Source organism: Delphinapterus leucas, chromosome 6 (assembly GCF_059928025.1).
Source record: "Delphinapterus leucas isolate spDelLeu-1000000601 "Yukka" chromosome 6, BTC_Dleu_Yukka2, whole genome shotgun sequence".
NCBI classification, from domain to species: domain Eukaryota; kingdom Metazoa; phylum Chordata; class Mammalia; order Artiodactyla; family Monodontidae; genus Delphinapterus; species Delphinapterus leucas.
This window is the reverse complement of record NC_143134.1, coordinates 18560629-18588147: the sequence shown is the minus strand read 5'-3', so window position 1 is coordinate 18588147 and position 27519 is coordinate 18560629. Positions and strand designations below refer to the sequence as shown.

The following is a 27519-nucleotide window of genomic DNA, read 5'->3' as shown; positions in this document are numbered from 1 at the left end:
ATTTATTGAGGATTGAAACCTACCACAATTAGCTAATAGCATATAAACTAATTTAACGTAGCATAAGGAGATATTAGGAGACTGCTGGTTGAATCATTTGAAATTTGCTCATTATGTAAGACCTAAAAAATCAGATATCATCAATTTCTTGGTTTAATCTATGAGTTTTACTTTAGGTAGGTTACAGATTCTTTGGATTTGTAGTCTCACATTTGGCAAACATTTATAGAGTACCATGTTGTATTGAACTACACCGAGTTTTAGAGATGTGAAGGTAAATAACACATGGTCCTGCTATCAAGGAAGTTATGGTTAGAAGAGGACAGGCATTTAAACAAATACGTATAATAAACTGTTAAAATTGCTACGATAGAGGTAAAGAGATTGCGGTCACGCATACAGAGATGGGAAGAGCTGAGGTACTTAGCAAACGTTGTATAAGGGGTGGAGGGGGTCAGCGACCTAGACAAGTGTTTTTTATATTACAGGCATTAGTAGTTTATCAAATCAGTTTAAGGGTATCACATCTAGCATTTTTTTAAAATGGAATAATGCATCTCTCACGTAGTAATTGTATTTAGTGAATCCTTTTTTTTTCAGTTATATATATGTATCTGTATTGGTCATTATGTGAAATATATTTCTCACCATAGGTTTGTCAAGTCAGTTTGAAAGCCATTTTCTAGTTAGATGCTAGCAGGACACCTTGGGTTAGCATAAAGTGTTAGATAGGGGTTTTTTTCCAGTGTTTTTTCATTTGTCAGTGTCAGCTTCTGTTTGAACCCCTTGCTTTGGGTACTTGGTTTTTTTCCTTGCCTCTACTCTCTAGAGATTTCTATTTCTTTCATCCTTGGAAAAAGGTCATTTCATTATAAGGCAAGGGTTACAAACTCAGTGCCTACAGAGCCAGCCAGGCTGGGCAGAGACTGGAGCCAACTGGAGAAGCATGCCCCACCTAAAAGAGCATGTGCTGTGTAGCTCTAACTAGTAGATTCTTTGATGAAACAGAGGTCTAATGATCTTACAGTGTCTCTTGCAATGTTGGAAATACACATTTTTAAGTGGAATCTCTAGATTTTAAAATATTGATAGCTAATCCAAAGTTTTAAACTCTGTGTGAGTTGATCAAAACAGTTGCTAGCTGGTTTTGGACGAAGGGCTCCTGTTTGCAATCTCTATAAGCCAGTCCCAGCGTTCTCTCCTAATGCGAAAAGGTTGCCTCAACAACATCTATCCAGCCAATTTTTTTTTTCTCTAAGAATTTGAGAATAGTAGGGTGCTGCTTTAGGCATGCAGACTGGCGAGTGTATTAGCCTCACACTCACTGACCCAGTAAAAAGTTGTTGGATCATAATGTGCTGGTGACTGACTTCCTGTGGGTCTGTGAGATTCAGTATTAGCGTCTACTTATCTGCTATGGTATTCCAGGAGTTTCTTTATGCCTATGTGGGTCCTAAGGTTTGATAAAGCAAGAAAATATTAAATTTTAAGGGTGACATCAACTTACAAAGAAATCCTGCATATATGCAGCTGATACTGTAGATGAAATCCCTTCGACGTGGTGTTAGAAGACAGGGATTTGAGTCTTTCTGCCATTCTTCACTAGTTACTTTACCTTGAGTAGTTTACTGATCCTGTCTGAGTGGGCCTCAGGTTTCTCATTGTTTCTAGCCCTATTACTTCATCAAGTTATGTCGATAGAAAGCCCTAAAAATTGCAAAGTCCTCTGCAAATGTATATACATTTCTTTTCTTTTCATTATAATTTGTCAAATATTTTTAAATTATTAAATAATACATACCAACTTTCTACTTCAAGATCTCTAGTTGAAGAACAGTCTTCTGTGGGATCCGTCACGTCTACTAACTTCTTGAAACAAATCAATATACAGAAAAATACTAATACCAGAGATGCAAATAAAGAAACAAAAGACCAGCTCGTCATTGTGAGTAAATTTAAAACAAAGCTCCTCCTGTACATGGCTCTCACATATAGAACCTGAAGTCTGACGTGTTGTCTAAGCATAGTTACCGGGGGTTATAGATATTCTGAGTTTGTAAATGCTACCTTTGCTGTAGTGGCAGCATTTAAAGCTAATCAAGTACATTTTTGAACTGATGGTGTTGGACAGTCCTAGCAACGTAGTAGAATGCTGATGAATGAGTTGCCTCTGGATAAGGAAAATTATTGTTGATCTATAAAAGACTTAATGAGAATAGCAACATTGCATTAGACATGGGTTTGGCAGACTATGGCTGTGGGCCAAATCTGGACCACGGCCTATGAGCTAAAAATGGCTTTTACATTTTTAAAGGGTTGGAAAAAAAGAATATGTGTGTCTTGCAAAGCCTAAAATGGTAGAAAGTTTGCAAACGCCTGTATAGACAATTCAAAATTTGGTATTTTTCAGTAGCATTAAGCAATGCCTTATGAGATACAATGGGAATTAATAAGCCTTGACATTGAATATCCCTGAATTCTCTATATTCATTAATTTATCTGTGTTTTTCCTGAACTTTTACTATGTATTTTACTTATTTGTTATCAACTCTTGGGGAAAAGACTTTCAGACTCCTAACCACTTAAGGAAAAAATACTATATAATGAATGTATAAGTCCTGAAATTTTTACCCTGCCTCTTTGAAATGAGGCTTTTTTAGGCCTCTCATATAAGAGCTTAATAAGGAAGTTCCATTGTTCATCTTAGCTATAATATTTATGATTTAATCTTATTGCTTCTTAGAACTATGGGTCCAGCTAAAGAATCTTGATTTTTTTCCCACTGTCCAAAGAGGCAGTTTCACTTCTTTCATCACTATTGCATGTTTAGGGCTCTTCTCATTCCATCTTGTTTGTGCTGAGAGAGAAGATAGAGTAACCAGACTTTCATTTAGTATTTCACCTGTGCCAGCATAAAAAAAAAAAATGAGGACAAATTTGAATGAATGGACAAATTTACATGAACTAAATGTAGAGCTAACTGTGATGTGTTTATTAGATAGGCTTTTTTTTTTCCTCTTCCAATTGTAGGACGCTGGTCAGAAACATTTTGGAGCCACCATGTGTAAGTCTTGTGGCATGATCTACACTGCTTCCAACCCCGAGGATGAACTGCAGCATGTTCAGCATCACCACAGATTTCTGGAGGGAATCAAATATGCAGTAAGTAAAAAAAATAGTCGTTTCCATTTGTTCTAAAAAGTGAAGCTGCTTTAAAAGATACCTTTCTTTTGCCTAAATATGGAAAGACCTATGTGTCCAAAAGATTTCATCATCTGCAATTTTGTTGTCCTCAATATTGGAGACTGGTGCATTTAAAAGTTAAATTTTAATAAAAGTGCCCTAATACGGGAGAAGCTACTGTTCTAGGCTGAGTGAACACCCTGCATCCTTACCTCTAGCTTTCAGAGCTGAGCAGTCAAGATACAAAACTCAAAGACTTGAGGAGCTTCTCCTTCCCTCACTTTAGTTTCTTCTTTATAGATAACCTTAGAAAAGCGGCTTTTCTACGACTTCTCCAGGCTTTTTCTTTACTAAGAGAGGTCCCACCTCTTCATCAAGCACCCTCCTACTCCAAATACATCCTGTTGTTGGCCTTATCTTTATGACTACACCTGCTACTCAAATGCACTCCCTTTTTCCCCTATTTTTATTGCTGTAGTTCATGCCTTCATAATACTTTTAGCCTTATTTATTAAAACTCTGCTTGGTGACTTCCCTGGCAGTCGAGCAGTTAAGACTCTGCGCTGCCAGTGCAGGGGGTGCAGGTTCGATCCCTGGTCAGGGAACTAAGACCCCACTTGCCGCTGGTGCGACCCAAAAAAAAAAAAAAAAAACCCCTCTGCTTATCCCACCCATACCCCACCTTCACACCCCTAATAATTCATTGTTTTTTCTCTATATTCCTATGAAGGGCTCTTATTTGACTTCAACTTATTTTATAATAGATTGTTTACATGTCTCCTGATAGGGTGTCAGCCCCTGGAGGGCAGACACTTTGTTTTAGGCATCTTTTATTTCCCTTACCACATTCCTGTAGTTGGGTTTTATCTTTTTTTTTTTTTTTTTTTTTTTTTTTTTTGGCGGTACGTGGGCCTCTCACTGCTGTGGCCTCTCCCGTTGTGGAGCACAGGCTCCGGACGCGCAGGCTCAGCAGCCATGGCTCACGGGCCCAGCCGCTCCGCGGCATGTGGGATCTTCCCGGACCGGGGCACGAACCCGTGTCCCCTGCATCGGCAGGCGGACTCTCAACCACTGCACCACCAGGGAAGCCCGGGTTTTATCTTTTTTATATCATTCATTGTCCATCTTTTTGTTCTCTCCAGACCATATTATTTAATTTTTTTCCCTTTTCAGATTAAACTGTGACTTTTTCCTTTGGCAGGGCTGGAAAAAAGAACGTGTCGTAGCAGAATTTTGGGATGGGAAAATTGTGTTGGTCCTGTCACATGATCCGAGTTATGCTATCAGAAAGGTGTGGAACATTATTTTTTCTTTTCTTTTTTTAACTGAAGTGTAGTTGATTTATAGTGTTACTTTCTCAATCTTTGTTTTCCTCCTACTCTCCCCATTCTCTGCCAAGAAATCTACCTATGTTGAACTGTAAAATACCTTTGCTTATAGATAATCTGCTGTACTTTGGTACAGTTGTAAGGAAGACTTTCATAGTACGTCATACAAAATTAAACTTACAGTTACAAGACAAAGGAATGTCAGGTGGAGATTAAAGAAAACAGATAAGGCTCTATAGCTTATCTTTTACCTACAACTTCAATTTGTGAGAGAGAAACTAAACTTTTTAATATTGAGAAATTAATGGCTCCAGAGTCTAATTCTTATGTTGGTGTTGCCTTTGTTTTTTGGGCTGGATGTTCAGCCCCAGTGAACAATGAATAAAGCTGAAAAAAATCGTCCTACTCCTTATCCCTCACAAGGGTCTGAATTTCTGTCTGCTGAAAGCAGTCTTTAAAATAGTTTCTTAAAACCCTGTTTCCAAAGTGGCAGAAACATGCATCAATAGTGAAATAATTTTGGGATTGTGTAAATTTAGGAAGTAGAGATAAAAGAGGCTAAACTGATGGTAATCATACTTTTTGTGTATATAAATATGTGTATTTTCTATTATACTTTTTCAAACAAATTCACATCTTTTGGTTTTTAACATCATTAGGTCGAAGATGTCCAAGAACTTGTGGATTATGAATTGGGCTTCCAGCAAGTTGTTCCCAGATGTCCAAACAGAACCAAAACTTTTCTCTTTATTTCTGATGAAAAGAAAGTAGTTGGGTGTTTAATTGCAGAGCCCATCAAACAGGTATCATATATGTCTAATAAGTTGCTGGTATAATTTGTGAGCAAAATAAAGTAGTTGGGAGAAAAGCATTTAAGAATGCTACCATTAATGAATTTTTCCTTCTAAAATATCCTTGACCATATAGATGATTGAAGTCATTTTTTTCTATTATATCTGGTATTTTGCCTTATATAAGCAGGATAAGTCAGTCTTAAGTTCATGTTGTCTTTTATATACCTGGACTATAAAGTGTAGTATTTTAAATAAGCTCAGTTATTGAACATGTGGCTTAGTGCAGGTTAATATATTTGGCAAAATAGTCCTTATTTGTGCCTTAATTAGAATCTACTTTTGATACTAATTAGCAGTGTTCTAGCAGAGGAGCAAACAATAGCCCATGGGCCAAGTGTGGCCCTCCACCTGTTTTTGTAAATAAAGTTTTATTGACACACAACCATGCTCATTCATTTCCATATTAATCTGTGGTTGCTTTTGTGCTACAAAGGTAGGGTTGAGTAGGTACAAAAGAGACCATGTGGCCCAAAGAGCCTAAAGTATTTACAATTTGACCCCATACAGAAAAAGGTTGCCAGCACTTGTTCTACAGTAGAGATATATAGTTTTTGCCTTTCAAGGAGCTTACAGGGTAATCTTTAGCTAGGAAGACTTATAGTTCAAATGTGTTCTTTGAACCTGACTTTATAATGTACCACACTTATGTCTCCTTCCTTTTAAAAATACTTATCTGTCTCAGTACATCTTGAAATTATGCTCTTAGTCCTTTTTATTATTTGAATTTTATTAATTTTTTTTATACAGCAGGTTCTTATTAGTTATCTATTTTATACATATTAGTGTATATACGTCCATCCCAATCTCCCAATTCATCCCACCACCAACCTCCCCCCACCCCCGCTTCCCCCCTTGGTGTCCATACGTTTGTTCCCTACATCTGTGTCTCTATTTCTGCCTTGCAAACCAGTTCATCTGTACCATTTTTCTAGATTTCACATATATGCGTTAATATACGATATTTGTTTTTCTCTTTCTGACTTACTTCACTCTGTATGACAGTCTCTAGGTCCAGACACGTCTCTACAAATGACCCAATTTCGTTCCCTTTTATGGCTGAGTAATGTTCCATTGTATATATGTACCACATCTTCTTTATCCATTCGTCTGTCGATGGGCATTTAGGTTGCTTCCATGACCTGGCTGTTGTAAATAGTGTTGCAGTGAACATTGGGGTGCATGTGTCTTTTTGAATTATGGTTTTCTCTGGGTATATGCCCAGTAGTGGGATTGCTGGGTCATGTGGTAGTTCTGTTTTTAGTTTATTAAGGAACCTCCATACTGTTCTCCATAGTGGCTGTATCAATTTACATTCCCACCAACAGTGCAAGAGGGTTCCCTTTTCTCCACACCCTTTCCAGCATTTGTTGTTTGTACATTTTCTGAATGTGAAGTGATACATGCCCATTCTTACTGGTGTGAGGTGATACCTCATTGTAGTTTTGATTTGCATTTCTCTAATAATTAGTGATGTAGGGCAGCTTTTCATGTGCTTCTTGGCCATCTGTATGTCTTCTTTGGAGAAATGTCTATTTAGGTCTTCTGCCCATTTTTTGATTGGGTTGTTTGTTTTTTTAATATTGAGCTGCATGAGCTGTTTATATATTTTGGAGATTACTCCTTTGTCTGTTGATTTGTTTGCAAATTTTTTCTCCCATTCTGAGGGTTGTCTTTTCATCTTGTTTATAGTTTCCTTTGCTGTGCAAAAGCTTTTAAGTTTCATTAGGCCCCATTTGTTTATTTTTGTTTTAATTTCCATTTCTCTAGGAGGTGGGTCAAAAAAGATCTTGCTGTGATTTATGTCAAAGGGAGTTTTTCCTATGTTTTCCTCTAAGAGTTTTATAGTGTCCGGTCTTACATTTAGGTCTCTAATCCATTTTGAGTTTATTTTTGTGTATGGTGTTAGGGAGCATTCTAATTTCATTCTTTTAATGTAGCTGTCCAATTTTCCCAGCACCACTTATTGAAGAGACTGTCTTTTCTCCATGGTATATCCTTGCCTCCTTTGTCATAGATTAGTTGACCATAGGTGCGTGGGTTTATCTCTGGGCTTTCTATCCTGTTCCATTGATCTATATTTCTGTTTTTGTGCCAGTATCATATTGTCTTCATTACTGTAGCTTTGTATCTTACTCCTTTTTATACGTGCCTTCCCTTTTTTCCCCTCATTTCTACCATCTTTCTTATTTTCCTTTTTTCTGCATTTCATCTCATATATATATATTTATACACACACACACACACACACACATATACATATATAGTCTCTTGTGTGTTTATCAGACAGTAGAGAGAAAAGCAGTTGGTTTGTACTATGGGCTGTAAAAGTGATTAACTTGGCCTTTTCTTTCTTTGATCTTTTTCTTTTTTTAAATAAATTTATTTAATTATTTTTGGCTGTGTTGGGTCTTCGTTGCTGTGTGTGGGCTTTTCTCTGGTTGTGGCGAGCAGGGACTACTCTTCGTTGCAGTGCACAGGCTCTCATTGTGTTGGCTTGTCTTGTTGCAGAGCACAGGCTCTAGACGCACAGGCTTCAGTAGTTGTGGCTCGCGGGCTCTAGAGCACAGGCTCAGTAGTTGTGGCACACAGGCTTAGTTGCCCCGCAGCATGTGGGATCTTCCCAGACCAGGGCTTGAACTCGTGTCCCCTGCATTGGCAGGCGGATTCTTAACCACTGCACTAGCAGGGAAGCCCACAATCTACATTTACCGGGACGTAATCCCATCATAAGTTGAGGAAGATCTGTATAGCCAACTAACTCATACATATACTCTTCTATTCATTCTCATTTCAGAAGCAAAGTTTTCTCAGTGGGAGTTAAAACTTAATATACACCTATCAAGACAGCCACAGTAGAAAATAGTGACAACAGCAAATGCTGCTGTGGGTGCAGGGAAACTAGATTTCTTATACACTGTTGGAGGGAATGTAAAATGTTACAGCCCCTCTGGAAAAAGTTTGGCAGTTTCTTAAAAAACTAATCATACATTTACCATATGACCCAGCAATCATACTCCTGGGCATTTATCCCGGAAATGAAAACTTATGTCTACACAAAAACCCACACCTGAATGTTTATAGCAGCTTTATTTGTAATAGCCAAAACCTGGAAACAACCGAAGTGTCCTTCAGTAGGTGAGTGATTAAACAAACTGGTACATCCATACAATGGAATATTACTTAGCAATAAAAAGGAACAGACTTGATATATGCAACAATTTGGACAGGTATCAAGGGCATTGTGCTGAGCGAAAAAGAGCCATTCTCCAGAAATAGAGACTCAGGTGTAGAGAACAAACGTATGGACACCAAGCAGGGAAAGTGGTGGGTGGGATGAATTGGGAGATTGGGATTGACATATATACACTAATATGTATAAAATAGATAACTAATAAGAACCTGCTGTATAAAAAAACAAAAAAAAGCCATTCTCAAAGGGTCACATTCTGTATGAGTCCATTTGTATGATATCCTCAGAATGTCAGAATTTTAGAGATAGAGAACAGATTGTGGTTGCCAGGGTTTAGGGATGGTGGGGGGCAGGGAAATGGGTGTGATTATAAAGAGGTAGCAAGAGGAAGAGCTTCGTGATGATGCAGTAGCTCTGTATTTTGATTGTGGTGATGGTTAAATCAGTATTCAGGTATGATGAATTGTCATGGAACTATACACACACATTGTACCCATGTTAATTTCTTGCTTTTGGTGTGGTACTATAGTTATGGAAGATGTAACTATTGGGGGAAATTGGGTGAAGGATACATGTCCTCTTTGTACTATTTGTCAACTTCCTCTGAATCTATATTCAAAATAAGAAGTTTAAAGAAAAATTTAAATACCAAATTTCATAGTTTATATGCAAAAACCTTCTTTAGTGTTATTAGTTTTTTAGAATATCAAATGTACATTTTAGGATGGAGAGAATGGGAGAAGTTTATGTACTTTATTAGAAGTAAGAGTCTTTTATAATTTTTTTAAATCAACACAAGAAAGTTTCACAATGGTATAATACACTAGGATGTGGGGATATCTCAACACCACTAGTAATTTTTAAGCGTTGTGTGACTATAAATGGGCAAGAATTCAAGAAATAGCAAAGAATTTTAACATTTTTGTGAAGGTAGGGTAAGATTAATTTTAGGTACTTAAATTTTGTTTAAAGAATGGTTTTTAAAAAGAAATGTGAACTCAGCTGTATTGTTAGCTCTAGATGCTTCTGTGTATCATTGCAGGCCTTCCGTGTCCTGTCTGAACCAACTGGTCCAGAATCCCCAAGCTCTAAAGAATGTCATAGGGCTTGGCAATGTTCAGATGTACCAGAACCTGCAATCTGTGGGATAAGTAGAATTTGGGTCTTCAGATTGAAGAGAAGAAAGCGCATTGCAAGACGACTGGTAGATACTCTAAGGTAAGAAATAAAATAAAATGGATTAGACCCAGATTAGCTTTCCAAGAACCTTTCCCGGCTCATGAGCCAAAGGGAATGATGTTGGTAGGACACTTCTATATAAATACTACCAAAGTCAGGCTAAGGCAATGCTGGCACTGAAAAAAAAAAAAAAGAACTAGATAATTGCGGGCACAACATTCCAAGTCTGAAACATTCTAGCCCAGTGCTTTTCAAACTACCTGTGGTCAAAGACTGGATTTTGTTACAGACCAACACATTAATAAAGTAAAGATAAATTGCTAGGAAACAAACAAATGGAAAAATGGAAGCCCAAATTTTTATTAGATTCAACAGATGTAAAATTACATTTAAATAAATCTATAAAAACAAAACATAAGTTTAAAAAAAAGAATTTTGGGGACTTCCCTGGTGGTCCAGTGGTAAAGAATCTGCTTTCCAATGCAGGGGACGTGGGTTTGACCCCTGGTCAGGGAACTAAGATCCCACATGCCACGGGGCAACTAAACCTGTGCGCCACAACTATTGAGCTCATGCGCCTCAACTAGAGAGCCCGCGTGCTGCAAACTACAGAGCCCATGTGCTCTGGAGCCCACGCGCCACAGCTAGAGAGAAAACCCGAACGCCGCAACTAGAGAGAGAAAACCCACGCACCTCAACAAAGAGCCCACATGCTGCAACTAAGACCCAATGCAGCCTAAATAAATAAATATTAAAAAAAAAAGAATTTTAGAAATTGTACATGTTTATTGACCATGTGTGACTAGGTAATTAGTAAAGACTTACTGTAACTCACAAGTGTAACTAAATGTAAAAGTAAATTAGCAAGACAGCCCACAGAATGAGAAAATATTTGCAAATCATTTCTCTAATAAGAGTCTAGTATATCCAACATATGTAAAAGAACTCTTACAACATGCAAAAAGACAATTTAAAAATAGGCAAAGGATTTCAATGTATTCTATATTCTTCCAAAGCAGAAATACAAATGGCTGATAAGCATGTGAAGCTATGCTCAACATCCTTAGCTATAAAGGAAATCACAAATCAAAACCATCATGAGATACCAGTTCACAGCCACTTGGATGACTAAACGAAAACAAAGGGAGAATAACAAGTGTTGGTGAGGATGTGGAGGAAACTGTAATCCTTGTATGCTGCTGGGAGGAATGTAAGATGCTACAGCTGCTGTGGAATCTAGTCTGGCAGTTCGTCAAGAAATTAAACTGTTACCATATGACCCAGCAATTCTGCTCCTACAAGTACACTCAAGAGAAATGGAAGCATCTGTCCACGCAAAAACTTACACATGAAGGTTCATAGCAGCATTATTCATAATAGCTAAAAAAAATTGTAAACAACCAAATTCATGATTAATGGATAAACACAATGTGGTACATCCATACAACACTACAATAGGATATTCAGCCACAAAAAGGAATGAAGTTCTGATACGTGCTACAACATGGATGAACCTTGAAAATATTATGCTAACTAAAAAAAGCCACTCACAAAATACCCCATATTATATGATTCTGTTTATAGAAAACATCCAGAATAGGCAAATCCATAGATAGAAAGTAGACTAGCTATTCCCAGGGACTGAGGGAAGGGTGAATGGAGAGTGACTGCTAATGGCTACAGGGTTTCTTTGGCTGATGAAATGTTCTTGAATTTTGTGCAATTTTTGAATATACTAAAACCGCTGAACTGTGTATTTCTAAATGGTGAGTCTTTGGTATATGAATTCTCCCTTTTAAAACTACAGTACGCACACTTTGTACTAACACTGTATGTTGGTACTTAGTTGATAATGGGACAAATGAGTTTGCTTCTTTCTTGCTTGTTAATTACCTAATCTAGGTTAGATAGATGAGTTTCACAACACTTACTCTCTCAACCTCTATCTTTAAGATAACAGATTACAAACCAATGACTCCACTTTGACAAAACCAAGGACCACACTTTGAGTAGCACTATTCTAGCCTTTGGGTTCCATACACTTTTTAAGAAAGAACACCAAGACCACCGCAGGGCTGCAGTCCTAGGCCTCAATCCTAGGCCCCCACCATACCTTACAAAGGGGAGCAGTGAGAGAAGTTGGTGTCTGTAAAGATTTTATTTCATAGTTAATTGTGAAATACCTCTATTTTCTATATTTTATGTTGAGATACATAAATTTGGTATGGAGAATACCAGTATATAACCTGGTATGTATTTCTTAATAACAAGGATATTCTCTTATATAAGGACAGATCAGATATCAAATTTGGGGTATTTAATATCCCAATATAATGCTATACTATCTAATGTATAGTCGATATTTCAGTTTTGTCATTTGTCTCAAATGCCCTTCATAGCATTTTTTTTCCTGTTCAGGATTACATATTGCATTTAGTCAAAATATCTCTTTAGTTTTCATCTTCCTTAACCTGGAACAGTTTCTTAGCCTTTCTTTGTCTTTTAGGACATTGAAGAATTTGAAGACTACAGGCCAGTTATTTCATAGACTATCCCTCAGTTTTGTTGAATTCTTTCAGCTATTTCATTTTATTGCTTTTAATCCTAGTTAAGCTGGATCAAGGAGAGTTGTAGTCAAAATGCAGATTAGTTTTTGCCTTCTTAAAGCTCTGAGTGTGTGATGTAGTTGAAAAGAATATATTGGTTAAAATAATTTTTTTTTTTTTTTTTTGCGGTACGCGGGCCTCTCACTGTTGTGGTCTCTCCCGTTGCGGAGCACAGGCTCCGGACGCGCAGGCTCAGCGGCCATGGCTCACGGGCCCAGCCGCTCCGCGGCATGTGGGATCCTCCCGGACCGGGGCACGAACCCGTGTCCCCTGCATCGGCAGGCGGACTCTCAACCACTGCGCCACCAGGGAAGCCCAAAATAATTATTTTTTTGTTGTTATAACTACCTGTGGCTTTTAACTAGCAATATTGTCTCATATTAGTTGCTTACTATCACAGATCACCTAGAGTCAACCAGATGGTTTGTGTGGCTCCCTTTGCCTCTTGGCAGAACTTTTTCTGGGCCTTAGTTTTCTCATCTGTGAAATGATATCATTAGACTTCCACCTGGAAAATACAAGGCATTGAGTCATTTTACCACTTAATAAAATAATGTTGGTTTTAATCAAGAATATGTAAAGAGATTGAAATTTTTTAATTGGATTGCTTTAAAATATTGATATAATTGTGCTTATGTTTAATCAAAATTTTAAGTTGTTTCCATTGTTAAATTATCTTTTTTCTCTTTTTTAGGAATTGCTTCATGTTTGGCTGTTTTCTCAGCACGAATGAAATAGCATTTTCTGACCCAACACCAGATGGCAAGTTATTTGCAACCAAGTACTGCAACACCCCTAATTTCCTTGTATACAATTTTAATACTTAAAGCCAATTTCAACTATAGAACAGTTACTATATGGATGAGTTCAGACAGCCCATTATCATAAAATACAAACTATTTAACAAACATCAAAATAAAAATACTAAGACACACACACATATACAGAAACCTGCCTCAGTTTTGTTCCTTATGAATTGAAAAGTCAGGGGTAAATTCGTTGAAAATTATCTAGGGATGCAAAGAAAGGAAAAATCTTTGGATGATGTATACTGACTAGCACTCTGAATCCTTAGTTATGAAGCTTGGTAGCTATAGCTGGAAAATACTTTCCTTCTATGTAAGAACATTGACAAAGCAAGGTGGTTTTCCACAGAAATGTGACTACTTATCATTTATAAAGCACACCTTGGGGCCAGAATTTTCTCGTGCCTGATCAGAAGCAAAGAGGAGAATTTAAAGACGGGCAAATAATTTCCATCCCCATTTTTTTAAAGGTAATTCCTGAATTCGTACACAAAATTCTCACTTTATAGGCACGTGGCTGTAGCAACTCAGTTTGAGTATATTTAAAGTATTTTGAGTTTCTAATTTGTACCAGGGAAAGATGGTAAAGAGTAAGATTTCCATATCCTTTTGTATAGAATTCTAGAGCTTAATATTTTTATCTTTTTAAAAATCATTAATCAAAACACACTTGTCATCAGATTTAATTAAACTTAGTAATTGCACTATTGTCATTTCATTAATTTTTGGTGTTTGAAAATGCTAATTGTGTTACTTTTCTTTAGTGAACTTACCGCTGGTGATTGATGTCTAACAAAATGGATACCCAGTTGGATTAGATGATTCATATGATTACATTTTTAAATGTATACTAACAGAACCAAGGTTAGTAAATAAATATATCGAGGCTGATGGGCCACAGAACATGATGACATTATGTAAATACACCTAAATATGCACACATTTTTCTGGTATAATTCTTGGATACTTACTTTGAAAAGCAAAGAATTATTCAGGTTTTTTTTTATTCTACAAAACTCATGTCATAACTTCTCTCTGGCAATAACACTCTAGGGAAGTAGTGTCCAGGTTGTAACTCTATGTAGAATCTGTTCCTCTACATTCTTTTATTTGCCTTTAGTGGTTCAAAAATTTAAAAGCCTGGGTTCCACAAAGACTGTGGAAGTGTTAAAATGTGTGTAATTTTACAAACATTTTAATGCTATTTTCTGCACTGCTGTGTTTAAAAATTGTCTTAAATATTTTATTTTAAAAATTTTATTAACATTATTTTGCTCAATGCCTTTATGATGAATCAATTAAAGTTCTTTTCAATATTTTATTCAGTTGAATGTACTGATTTTCATTTTAAATTACAGTTTGTGGTTATAAAAATAGTACATGCTCTCTATGAAAAACAATCATTGAAAACTATATCCACACAAAAACCTGCACACGGATATTTATAGCAGCTGTTGACATAAAACAAATAGACTGCCAGTTATTTCTCCATCAAAAATGGGTTTATTCGAGATTAGCAAAGAATTACAATTCAGGGTCTGTAACCAAGTTGACCACGTTCAAGTCCTCAGCAAAAAATTGAGGGAACTCTTTTACAGAGAGGAAGAGGAAGTTGAGAGGGCAATAGTAAACAAAGAGGAGTCCCGCACTTATCATTGGCTGAGTTGTGACAGTCTCTCATTGGCTGAGCTCTAGCCAGGCAAGAAAAGGTCAGCTTCCTCTTGTGCTCTGCTATCTTCATAGGGCAGAGAGCTCCCCCTTCTGGCCTCCCAACTTTATTTTTTTATAATTTTATTTTCATTAGAAGTCTGTTTCTAAAATATAATTTCTATTTATTTTTGCCACAGAAAAGTATCGCTCGTCTCTGCAATATGAAAAAAAATTCTAAAATAATCTACATGTTGACCACTTCTCATTACATTTTTTTAAACCTTTTTTTTTCCATTTTATTTATTTTACTTAAGTATAGTTGATTTACAATGTTTCAGGTATATAGCAAAGTGATTCAGTTTATGCATATATATATATATTCAGTCATATATTCTTTTTCAGGTTCTTTTCCATTATAGACTATTATAAGATATTGAATATAGTTCCCTGTGCTATACATTAGGTCCTTGTTGTTTATTTTATATATAGGAATATGTATCTGTTAATCCCAAATTTCTACTTTATCCCCCCCACCTTTCCCCTTTGGTAACTATAAATTTGTATGCTATGTAAGCCTGTTTCTGTTTTGTAACATTTGTTCATTTGTATCATTTTTTAGATTCCACATATAAATGATATTTGTCATTGTCTGACTTATTTCACTTAGTATGATAATCTCAAGGTCCATCCATGTTGCTGCAAATGGCATTATTTCGTTTCATTCTTTTTTTATGGCTGAGATGTACCACATCTTTATCCATTAATCTGTTGATGGACATTTAGGTTGCTTCCATGTCTTGGCTATTGTAAGTAGTACTGCAATGAACATTAGGGTGCATGCATCTTTTTGAATTAGAGTTTTTGTCTTTTCTGGGTATATGCCCAGGTATGCGACTGCTGGATCATGTGGTAACTCTACTTGCAGTTTTTTAAGGATGCTCCACACGGTTCACAGTGGCCACACCAATTTACATTCCCACCTACAGTGTAGGAGGGTTCCCTTTTCTCCACACCCTCTCCAGCATTTATTATTTGTAAATTTTTTGATGATGGCCATTCTGAACGGTGAGGTAATATCTCATTGTAGTTTTGATTTGCATTTCTCTGATAATCAGCAGTGTTGAGCATCTTTTCACGTGCCTGTTGGCCATCAATGAAGAAACCATCAATGAAAAAACTGGAACCTACCAGAAGAAACCATCAATGAAAAAACTGGAACCTACCAGAAAAGATCTAAAACTAAAGACATAAAGAAGGAACCACAAGTTGGGTAGGAGGGGCAGACTCACAGTACAATCAAACCCCATACCCCGTGGGTGGGCGACGTACAAAATGGAGAATAATAATATAGCAAGGTTTTCCCACAGACGTGGCAGTTTTGAGCCCCACGTCAAGCTCCCCAGCCCAGGGATCCGGCACTGGGAAGACAAGCCTCCAGAGCAGGTGGCTTTGAAGGCCAGCAGGGCTTAACTGTAGGAGCCCCATGGGACTGGGGAAATAGAGGCTTCAAGCTTAAAGGGTACAAACAAAATCTCAGGCACACCGGGAGACGGGGTGAAAGCAGTAATTTGATAGGAGCCTGGGCCACACCTACCTGCTGGTCTCGGAGAGTCTCCCGGGGTGTGGTGGGGGTGGGGGCTGCAGCTCATGCTGGGGACAGAGACACTGCTGGCAGACATATGGGGGAACCGCCAACCTTGGGGACGCACTTGGTGGCTGCCATATTGACTCACTAGCAACAAGACCCGACCCCGCACAACGGCCTGCGGGCTCCAGTGCTGGGAGCCTCAGGCCAAACTAACTGGGTGGAGTCACAGCCCCAGGCTGCCTAAAGACTAAAGAGCACACAGCCTCCTGCAGACACCTCCCCACGAGACAGGTCCCAGCTCACCAGAGGAACAACACCCAGCTTTAGCCACCAGTGGGCAGGCACCGGCCCCTCCCACCAGGAAGCCTGTACAAGCCTCTAGATAAGCCTCACCCACTGGTCTGTGGCCATCATCAAAAAGTACAAACAATAAATGCTGGAGGGCTTCCCTCGTGGCGCAAGTGGTTGGGAGTCCGCCTGCCGATGCAGGGGACACGGGTTCGTGCCCTGGTCCGGGAAGACCCCCACACGCCGCGGAGCGGTTGGGCCCGTGAGCCATGGCCGCTGAGCCTGCGCGTTCGGAGCCTGTACTCCGCAACGGGAGAGACCACAACAGTGAGAGGCCCGCGTACCGCAAAAAAAAAAAAAAAAATGCTGGAGAGGGTGTGGAGAAAAGGGAACCCTCGTACACTGCTGGTGGGAATGTAAGTTAGTACAGCCACTATGGAAAGCTGTATGAAGGTTCCTTAAAAAACTAAAAACAGAGGTACCAAATAATCCTGCAATCCCATTCCTGGGCATATATCTGGAGAAAACTCTAATTCGAAAAGACACATGCACCCCAATATTCATTGCAGCACTCTACAATAGCCAAGAGATGGAAGCAACTTAATTTCCATCGACAGATGAATGGATAAAGATGTGGTGTGTATATATACAATGGAATATTACTCAGCCATAAAAAAGAAATGTCATTTTCAGCAACATGGATGGACCTAGTGATTATCATACTAAGTGGAGTAAGACAGAGGAAAACAAGTCAGACAGAGGAAGACAAGTACCGTATGATATCACTTATATGTGGAATCTAAAATACGATACAAATGAACTTATTTACAAAACAGAAATAGACTCACAGACACAGAACACAAACTTACGGTTACCAAAGGGGAAAGGAGTGGGGATGGGGATAAATTAGGAGTTTTGGATTAGCAGATACACACGACTATATATAAAATAGATAACCAAGGACCTACTGTATAGCACAGGGAACTATACTCAATATTTGTAAAAAATCTGAATAAAGTATGGACTTGTTAATAGTAATGTATCCATATTGTTTAGTAATTGTGATAAATATACCAATGTTAAGATTTTGACAATAGGGGAAACTAGGTGTGGGGTTTATAGGAATTGTCTTTGCAACTTTTCTGTAAATCTAAGACTTCTTTATAAGTTTATTTTTTTAAATGTACAGTTCAATGAGTTATTACAAACACCTTCATAACTACTACCCAGATAAGACATTTTTCACAAGGAATCTCAGATTGAACTTTTTAAGAAAGTTCTCAAGGCCAACAAAGCCACACCAAGGGTGTGTCATAGATTCATTCTGTCTGTGAGATCTATAGATTTGGGTGATAGAGATTTGGGCAAATTTCTCTCTTCTTGAGATCCCCCCAAATATCCTGAGATTCCTGCATCCATTAGGAGGTGGTCTTCCTTATTTACCAGATAAAGCTGCTGGAAACCTAAGTTTCCAAATTCTGAAGGGATCAGGTAGAGAGAAAAGGTAAAAGTTTCAAATCTACCAACAGAAGTGTAATTTAAAGGCTTCCTTATATCTGGAAAACACAGATTAAAAACCAGTAATATTTCAGATAAAAACCAAAAATTATAACCATACTCATAAGTTCACTCAGTCCTATGTGACTTCCTTGATCTTACTCTTCTGTTAACAGTTTTATGAAGCCATCAGGTTTTCCAGGAGAATTCTTTAATTTCTTACCCAGTTCAGCAGTATGATCTGAAGGTTATCAGAAACCTGTACTTGTCAAAAAGTCCTTTCTATGAATCTTCTTGAAGATGAAGCATGTTTGCAAAAACACCGGAGTAAAATAACCGTCTATAAATGACAAAAAACTTCCATTGAAATGTCAAGGTTAAAGACCTGATTACAATGCAGCTGACAAATAAACTGGGGTACCTCTGTGACATACAACAATTTAAGATAATAACTAGAATTATGACTGATATCACTTACCAGGACATACCAGAAGTTTAGGAGTGCCATATTAATTTCTAGAATATCTATATTAATAACATTTACCCATACAATACAACCTAAGAAGTTTTATCACCACTCATTTGACAACACTTAATGTAATATAACATACCAAATAAGCCTAACTCGTTTATTCCTCTCCCTGAGATGGAGAGAAAAATACTTTTAGGTGTTCCAGGGACCCTTTGGAAAACCTCAAAGTTAGCTAGAGTTCAAACGAACTTCATTTAGAATTTATCTTTGGGAATTTTGTCAAAAATACCAAAAAGCTTCAAAACACCTGGTCAAATAGGATCATACATCACTGTGAAACAATACCCATTCACAGCCAAAACCCAGATCGGGACTTGAACCCACAGTCTTTTAACTGAGATCATACACCTGGTCTCAGGACTTAATGAAGCTCAGGTTCTTGATGTCTCAGCGCAGAAAGAATTCAGTGAGAGACAAAGTGATAGGTAAGTAGTGGATTTATTTAGAGAGAAACACACTCCACAGACAGAGTGTGGGTCCTCTCAGAAGGCGAGAGCAGCACCAGGGTCTGGGGTTGTCAGTTTTTATAGGGGTGGGTAATTTCATAGGCTGAGTGGGAGTATTCCAGCTATTTGGGGGGAAGGGGTGGGGATTTCCAGGAATTGGACCACTGCGCACTTCTTGACCTTTATGGTCAGCCTTGGAACTGTCATGGCACCTGTGGGTATGTCATTTAGCTTGCTGATGTGTTGCAATGAGCATATACTGAGGCTCAAGGTCTAGTGGAAGTTGACTCTGCCATCTTGGACCTATATGGTTCTAATCAGTTTATGTCGTGTCCTCAAGCTATGTCATTCTTTTAAAGGTTGTGCCCTGCCCTCTTCCCTCCTGTTTCACTTCCATAACTTTCTGCATCCATAGTACTCTGTCACTTTCTTTTTCATTCAGACACAGCTAGCTCTAGAACAGAAACCATCCTTTTTTCCTTTAACAAAATGCATCTCCATTCCTCATACCTTCTTTTACTGAAAACATGCTTCCCATTTTCCTTGAATACTGAAATATTTCCCTTATAAATCGTAACCTTAAAACCTTAATCTATAGCGAAAACCAAGAAGTAAGTAATTGTGTACTGTTTGTCATACCAGCACTTCCTGATTGGAAAAGTTTCGCAAGATATGTGTTAAACAAACCCAAACATCTTTAGTTTCCCTCTCATAAGAAGACAAAAGTAGGTAATCTTAGACCTGCTCAGCAGTTAATGTTCCAGTATTTTATCCTACTTGAAATGACCCAGAGAGTGAATGAATTATCATAGTTTAACTTAGTTTAGTTTCAAATAACCAAAATCTGGATATACTAACCTTAAAGCAGATATTCCCCAAACCCAATTATTCCCAAGGAGTTTACCTAGAAGCTCTTATCTCATTTACCTTATTTTATTTACTTAAAAATTTCATTATATTATTTTTCTTGTTGACAAACTTTCTAACAGGAATACAGTCTTGATTTCTAGTCAAGCTAGGTACAATAAAAGTATTATACTTAATGTTGATGACTTGAAAGACATGTCTATATTAATGAAACTGAAACCCAGGGCCTTCCCAGGTACAAATCCTTTCCATGTCCCCTGTTTCTTGTTTGTAGGAAATAGGCTTCATTCAGCCTCTGTGACCTTCCTTGAGTTCCAAAGGGCAGATTCAAATAGTTGCTTATGAGAAAAGGGAGGGAATGCAGAAACAAAGGAGGAGCAGTCAAGAAACAATAGTGCAGGGTCCTGGTTCCTACTCAAGGAATATACATAATAATATACCTTTGAGTTCTTCTGTAAGAACTAAGGCACCACCCAGGTAGAGGATGGTAACTTCAGGCTGAACACAAGATTCCTGGAACACTGCCCTGTTACCTCACCACCAACCAATCAGAAGAGTCTGCACACAGTGGATGATAACGAAGATTCTGACCCCTTTCCCAAATGATTCCCCCTTTAAATTTTAAACTTTCATGGTGGAGCAGTCTTAGAAGTTGGTTTTTGGACAGGAGTCCACCTTCTCCCCAGGTTGCTGCCTCCTGAATAAAGCAACCTTTCTTTTCCAACCAACCCTTGTCCCTCGAGTATTGGTTTTTGAGCTCAAACAGCCAAACGTGAGTTTGGCAACAAAACCAACAAGCTTAAGCTAGCTTCAATACCAGATATCGATTCAGTACTATTTCCCAGATCACGTGACCCTGAAATTCATTCGGGCCAGTTTCTTTTATATTTCTGAGTATACAAGTGCTTGATTTCCTTTAAGCCAATTAAATAGAGTTCTTTTACAAATTAATTTTGGCAATACCACACATCTACAACACACATATACAGATATGCACAAACACACAAACAGACCTCATAGTTGCCATTCCAAAATTTCAGCCCGGAGTCAGGTGCAGCAATATAAAACTCATCAGTTACAAAAGAGGTTGAATTCAAACTGGTGGGTTTCTGGCTGATGGAACAAACCAAGGTCACCTGTCTAGATGCCTAAACACTGTTACTAATGTTTATGGAGATGATAACAAGATTTCTATTTGTCCTTGACAACTCAAGTCCCAAATTACCTATCCCCCTTTCCTGAAATTTGCATTTTGAAAAGATAAGGGTTCCTGGAGAAAACCAGGTAGAATATTTGCACCTCAAAGATATAGGAAGAGAAAGGGAAGTTCCTCCTTGGATGACTGTTCCCTTAAGGCCAGAAAAAAGATTTTTTTTTCAATACTTACAAGCCTCTTAAAATAAATAGAGGAGATTTGGGGAGTGGTAAAAGGATTTACAACTTTTAGATTATTTCTGGAGCCACACCTCTGGTCTTGTAAAGACTAGATTTGTAAAACAAGTACAGTTGCTTTTAATTCCTCAGAGAACTGAGTGGCCACCTCAGTGATAGCAAAGGACTGACATACCCATTCACCTATGTTGGGATGTTTTCCTTTCTCTCATTTAGCTTAGGGGAGAAGCACCCACACCCCCAAAAATAAAATTCCTGTCAGGCTCTGAACATCAGCTATGGTCAGTTTAGTCAGACCTGTGGCCTCCTATTTTGGTAATCCATTTACAAACAGTTGAGGATCCTCCCTGGGTTTAAGAAATTCTTTAACTATGGCCCTCAGTTCAGCTTTCTATCTGAAGAGACTGCCTACAGCCTCAGGTGGTCCGATTTTTTTTTTTTTTACATATATATACATTCTTTTTCCTATCCTCTTCCATTATGGTTTACCAGGTGGTCCCATTTCTAAAGGTAACCATTTAATACTGTCTTCAGAGTGGAAAGGCAATTCAGACAGATTTCTAGAATGAGTACTCAAAGGATAGAGAGGAGCAATAAAGTTTTAGGTACCTTTTTTTTTTCCGACCACACTGCGCAGTATGTGGGATCTTAGTTCCCAGACCAGGAATTGAACCTGTGCCCCTGCAGTGGAAGCATGGAGTCTTTTTTTTTAAAATAAATTTATTTTTGGCTGCGTTGGGTCTTCATTGCTGCACGCGGGCTTTCTCTAGTTGCAGTGAACGGGGGCTACTCTTCGTTGTGGTGCGCAGACTTCTCATTGCAGTGGCTTCTCTTGTTGCGGAGCACGGGCTCTAGGCGTGTGGGCTTCAGTAGTTGTGGCACGTGGGCCTCAGTAGTTGTGGCTCTCGGGCTCTAGAGCACGGGCTCAGTAGTTGTGGCGCACGGGCTTAGTTTCTCCGCGGCATGTGGGATCTTCCCGGACCAGGGCTCAAACCCATGTCCCCTGCATCGGCAGGTGGATTCTTAACCACTGCACCACCAGGGAAGTCCCTTAGGTACATTTTATATCATTAATCTTTCATCAGCCTTATACAACGAATCTTTCAATGAGGACGTTTTAGAATTCTGAAGCCTTTGGGGACTTCCATATACCAATTAAAATAGTTTAAAATAATTGAAATCATTTAAGATGAGAGCTCTCTAAAATTTTAACAATTTAGAAGCTTCTCCAATTCAAAAGATCCAAGGAGCCAGCCTAACAAATTTTTCCCTGCTAATCTAATTTTAGAAAAGAGAAAAACACTTACCACTGTTGTTTCCAGCAGACCCTGCAGGCACAGGTCCAGAAGACTGCTGGCTTTAACTGTGCACTCAAAATTGTTTTGGAGTGCCAGCAGAACCCCAACTTGGCCATTTCAGGGCCCAATTTCCTTTAGCTCCCATTTAAGCACTTGCAAGCATACATAAACCCAGCTGGTATTCCCATAGGTGGCTGTTTGCATGGGACCTGTTTGGCCATTGGGGCACAATTCCCACTATTAATCTGGTAGCCTAATTCAGATATGAGATATAATTTGAAAAACTTTCTGAGGACACTGTGCCTCTGAGTCTAGCTCCCCAGGGAGTCACCCTTGGGTCAGTCTGACTTCTTTATGTGGCTTGGTTTCTCCCTGTGACAGTCTAAAACTGCCATGTGTGCTCAGAGCACTAGATTATCATCCTCTGTCACGTCCCCCAGACGAGCAGTATTTATTTAATGGTTGTAGTGGGTCTTCCTTATTCTTCAGAGGTGACTAATTCAGTCTCTCATTTCACTAGGAAAAGTTTTGTTCAGACCATGTATCAACTCATTTTTTTCAATTTAAGCCAAATTTAACAAAAACCCAGCCAGCTATGTTTCCCTGGGCCTCTTGCCCAGAGCCTCTGTGTCTTGCCTAGGAAATGCACTGGTGCCCCGTAAGGCCCAAGGCCTAATTAAAACAGCTCAAATAAAATTTTCAGGATCCTCACTCAAACAATAATATCCAGATATCAGGAGAACTCACTGGAACACCTGAGGAGTACCGAGAAGTCTGTGGGGCTCAATGGGCACATGCTGGTACCGAGCGCTGGTACCGGGTAGACTCCAGGTGCCCTCTGATGGGTATCTCTGATATCCTGCCAGCTATGCCAGGCATGTAGACAAAGTTAATCAGTCGATCTAAGAAAGAAATGGAAAACTTTATTGGACCCAAATTGAGGATTATAACCCCGGGAATAGCATCTCAGAAAGCTCCAAGAACTGTTCCATCTGTTAGAAGTCAAAACACAGTTATAAAAGTTTTTTCAGACAGAGGTCTCTACATTAAATGACATATTATTGACAGTTTACAAAATCCAGATCTAAGTGTCCTTGTGGCCACTTACATTAAGAAGGAATGTTATCTTTTAAGGAGTTGTCTTGTTGATGCTGGGAGAATATTGCTCTTTATGGTTGAACAGGTATTTCTGCTGATGGGGGAGGTTTGGTCGATGCATAATGCAGGTACGCAGTGTGCAGTGGAGGGGAGAGAGGAAGCCAAAGGGCAGAGGACTTTTTTTTAATGTTTAAATTTTTGCCTTGCCATAAAATATGAATTTTATTTCACATCTCTAAGGGAATGTGAATCACATCGATTCCCATTCATGAGGGTCACCCTCATGGCCTAATCACCTTCCAAAGGCCCCAGTTCCAGATACCATCGCAGTGGGGATTAGGCTTCAATATATGACTTTCAGTGGAACACAAACTTTCAATCCATAGCTACTATAAAATGATGTTTACTATAGCTTCCTTGCTAGATATGGACACCCTTTCTTACATTAAGGAAGTTCCTCTCTAGTCCCAGTTTTCTAAGATGCTTTTAAACCTCTTGAAGTGATACTGGATTCTATCAACATTTTTATTCCATCTTTTGATTTTTCTTGTGTTAATATGGGGATTACATTGTTCTTTAAATGTTAAATCAACCTAGCCTTCCTGCAACAGACCCAACTTGGTCTTGATGAAGTTTTTCCTTTTTATATTACTGGTTTTGGTTTACTAATATTTTGTTTGGGAATTTTCATGTGTTCATGAATGAGGCTGGATATCTACAGGATCTGCAGTGATGTTTCCTTTTTAATTTATGACATGTCTTTTTTGCTCTCTATATAAGTCTTGCTAGGGCTTATCAATTTTATTTATATTTTCAAAGATCCAACTTTTGGCATCGTTGATCCTATTATATGTTTGTTTTCTATTTTCTATGATAGGTTTTGTTTTGTTTAAAAATTTTTGCTCATTTATTTCTTTCTATTGGAAGGGAGACTTACTTTGTTTTTCCTAGATTCTTAGCTGATTTTTCAGCCTTTCTTTTCTAATATAGCATTTAAGACTCTAAATCTCTCTAAGGACAACTTCAGCTGCATGCCACAAGTTTTTATATATAGTATTTTTGTTATTTAAAAGTCAGTTCTAATTTTATTTTAATCAACAAATTGTAGATTAAGTAGGTACCATGAGGCATGAAAGAACAGTCTTCTACATTTCTTAAGCAAGTGCTTATTATCTCCGTTTTATAGAGGTACAAACAGGTTCCTGGAGGCCTTTGTCTGGGAGGTGAGAAAGCTACTTCAGAGAAGCCTGTTTTGATTTGCCAATTATAATTAATTCAGCAAAAAGATTAATATTGCTATATCCTCAACCCAGTCACACGTAAATCTTTCCTAAGAATGAAGCAAATGACCAAAAAAAGAAGGTAACTTAAGAAGAGACTTAAAGAGCAAGTTCCAGAACAAGAATTTTAAAAGTTTTCTTGCCGTTGGTAGTAAAATCTCTGCAACCTTGTGTTGAGGGTCTCAAGGCCCTATCCAGACTCAAAGGAAAAAGCAGGCTGGGATCACTTTGTAACGTCTGCCACAGACAAGTGCTATGAATTTGCCGGCCCAGTCCTTGGGTGTTAGTTTGTTTCCATTTAGATATTCCAACTACAGGAACTGGAAATAATTATTCAAGGAAAAGTATTTGTTTATGTATTAAAAAGAATGTTGCAGTTCATGAGAACAGGCTAAGAGAGAGAAACTCCTTTGTCAGCTTGGCAGACCTAGTGAGAAGCAACACAACATATAAGTTAGTCAGGATAACTGATGTCAGGATGCAAGTGTACATAAGTAAAATTTTTCCATAAATCAGTCGGTTTTCCATTTACTTTCTTGGCACTTTAATGTTATTTCGATAGAAGATAAGCCATTAATGATCTGTATAGTACTGCTTGGTACAATCTCATACTAAAAGGAACCCTCCATTGAATTCCAGAATTGTTTAAATCTCAGAGAGCAGTGGTTCTTAATCTAAGATCCCCCATGTGACAGTAATTTTTAGTCTATGCATACCACCTAGATTCACAAGCACAATTCAATAACTGAAAAATCTCAGGGAACTGTGGCTCACAGATAGAAACTAATGATTCAAATCACCCTCATTTTACAGATTAACAAAATAAGGCCAAGAAAGAGAAAGAAGCCTACTCACTTTCACTCAGTAAGTTTAATGACAACATTCAAATCAATGGAGTACCAAATGAGATAATACACCTTCTGGTAACTAAAGTGTCCTTTACTCTATACTGTTCTATTAGAGTTTTATTATTTTTACACCAATATTGTGATATGCTTAAGTACAGATTAGTAAATAAAATTTTTAAGGTGTCAGTACAGAAAATGCATTTAATAATTTAAAGCAAAACCCAAAGATATGGCTGGCGCCAAGAGAACAAGAAAAGCCTTAACCAAAAATGTTTAGAAATATCCAAGGAGCTACTCTTTTGAGCCATATCCCAGGTCTCTGGTCTCAGTGACCTTATTTAATAAGCACATCAGCCAAGAAACACCAGTAAAAGGTTTAATGTTTAAAAGATAAGCAGGGCTTCCCTGGTGGCACAGTAGTTGAGAGTCCGCCTGCCGATGCAGGGGACACAGGTTCGTGTCCCGGTCTGGGAAGATCCCACATGCCGCGGAGCGACTAGGCCCGTGAGCCATGGCCGCTGAGCCTGTGCGTCCGGAGCCTGTGCTCCGCAACGGGAGAGGCCACAACAGTGAGAGGCCTGCGTACCACAAAAAAAAAAAAAAAAAAAAAAAAAAGATAAGCAAATATAGACCTATTTTGTAATACACAAAGTGCTAATTTCAATAGATACATTAAAATAGAGAATATCTGAGAAAGATCATTAATAAAAGTAATAGTCACTCAATCCAAATTAATGTTAGAGTTTACAGCACTTTATTTTTTTATTTTTTATTTATTTTTTTTGTGGTACGCGGGCCTCTCACTGTTGTGGCCTCTCCCGTTGTGGAGCACAGCCTCCGGACGCACAGGCTCAGCGGCCATGGCTCACGGGCCCAGCCGCTCCGCGGCATGTGGGATCCTCCCGGACCGGGGCACGAACCCGTGTCCCCTGCATCAGCAGGCGGACTCTCAACCACTGCGCCACCAGGGAAGGCCAGCACTTTATTTTAAATCTGTATAAACAAGTTCAAATACTTGAGTAGCTAGTTTCTTAAACTTTATAGAAAACCCTCTATAATCTCAAATTAGCATAAGTATACACGAAATACTTTTATAATAGAAATAGTCGTTCAAATGTTAAAAAGGTGCTATCTATGGTCCTAAAATAGGTCACTTCTGAAAAGTCTACTAATTATGGGTCATCGTAATAACTATATAAATGTAGTATGGTAAACAGAACAGCTATACACACAAGCTATACTTGAAGCTCCGGTAGTCATGTGTATGAGGTGATCACAGGACATCCATTTCCAAAGCGTCAACTACGTGCGCAGCAGAAGGACGATCTTTAGGGTCTTCATTAGTGCATACAGAGAAGAGCTCAACTGCTTTCTGGTACGATTCATCCAGTTCTTCCATATTAACAGGTGGCCTAGTTCCCAAAGCTGCATAGTATGCTTCATCATCAAAGTCACTTTCATCAAAAGTTTTATCTGCTCATGAAGGAGTTGGAGATTGAAACAAAATCACTTTAAATCATGGAAAAGCTTAGCGACTGCTCAAATTCACTCTCCTGAAATAAGAATTCATCATCCAATATGCTTTTCAT

The 27519-nt window shown here is 38.3% G+C and overlaps 2 protein-coding genes across 3 annotated transcripts in view; one reads left to right on the top strand and one right to left on the bottom strand.

The window, feature by feature from the left end:
- ESCO2 (establishment of sister chromatid cohesion N-acetyltransferase 2) overlaps window positions 1-21479 on the top strand; it is a 34378-nt gene extending 12899 nt beyond the window's left edge. Inside the window, exons 6-11 of the mRNA XM_022594825.2 lie at window positions 1819-1945; window positions 3031-3162; window positions 4385-4474; window positions 5171-5314; window positions 9598-9773; window positions 13035-21479. Coding sequence (XP_022450533.1) covers window positions 1819-1945; window positions 3031-3162; window positions 4385-4474; window positions 5171-5314; window positions 9598-9773; window positions 13035-13167 — 802 coding nt within the window. The 3' untranslated portion in view covers window positions 13168-21479. The remainder of the gene's footprint in view (window positions 1-1818; window positions 1946-3030; window positions 3163-4384; window positions 4475-5170; window positions 5315-9597; window positions 9774-13034) is intronic.
- The window catches only part of PBK (PDZ binding kinase), a 49900-nt gene continuing 27675 nt past the window's right edge, over window positions 5295-27519 (bottom strand). For both annotated transcript variants that reach the window (XM_089912774.1, XM_022594828.2), the window contains one exon: window positions 5295-27403. In XM_089912774.1, coding sequence (XP_089768900.1) covers window positions 27204-27403 — 200 coding nt within the window. In that variant the 3' untranslated portion in view covers window positions 5295-27203. The remainder of the gene's footprint in view (window positions 27404-27519) is intronic.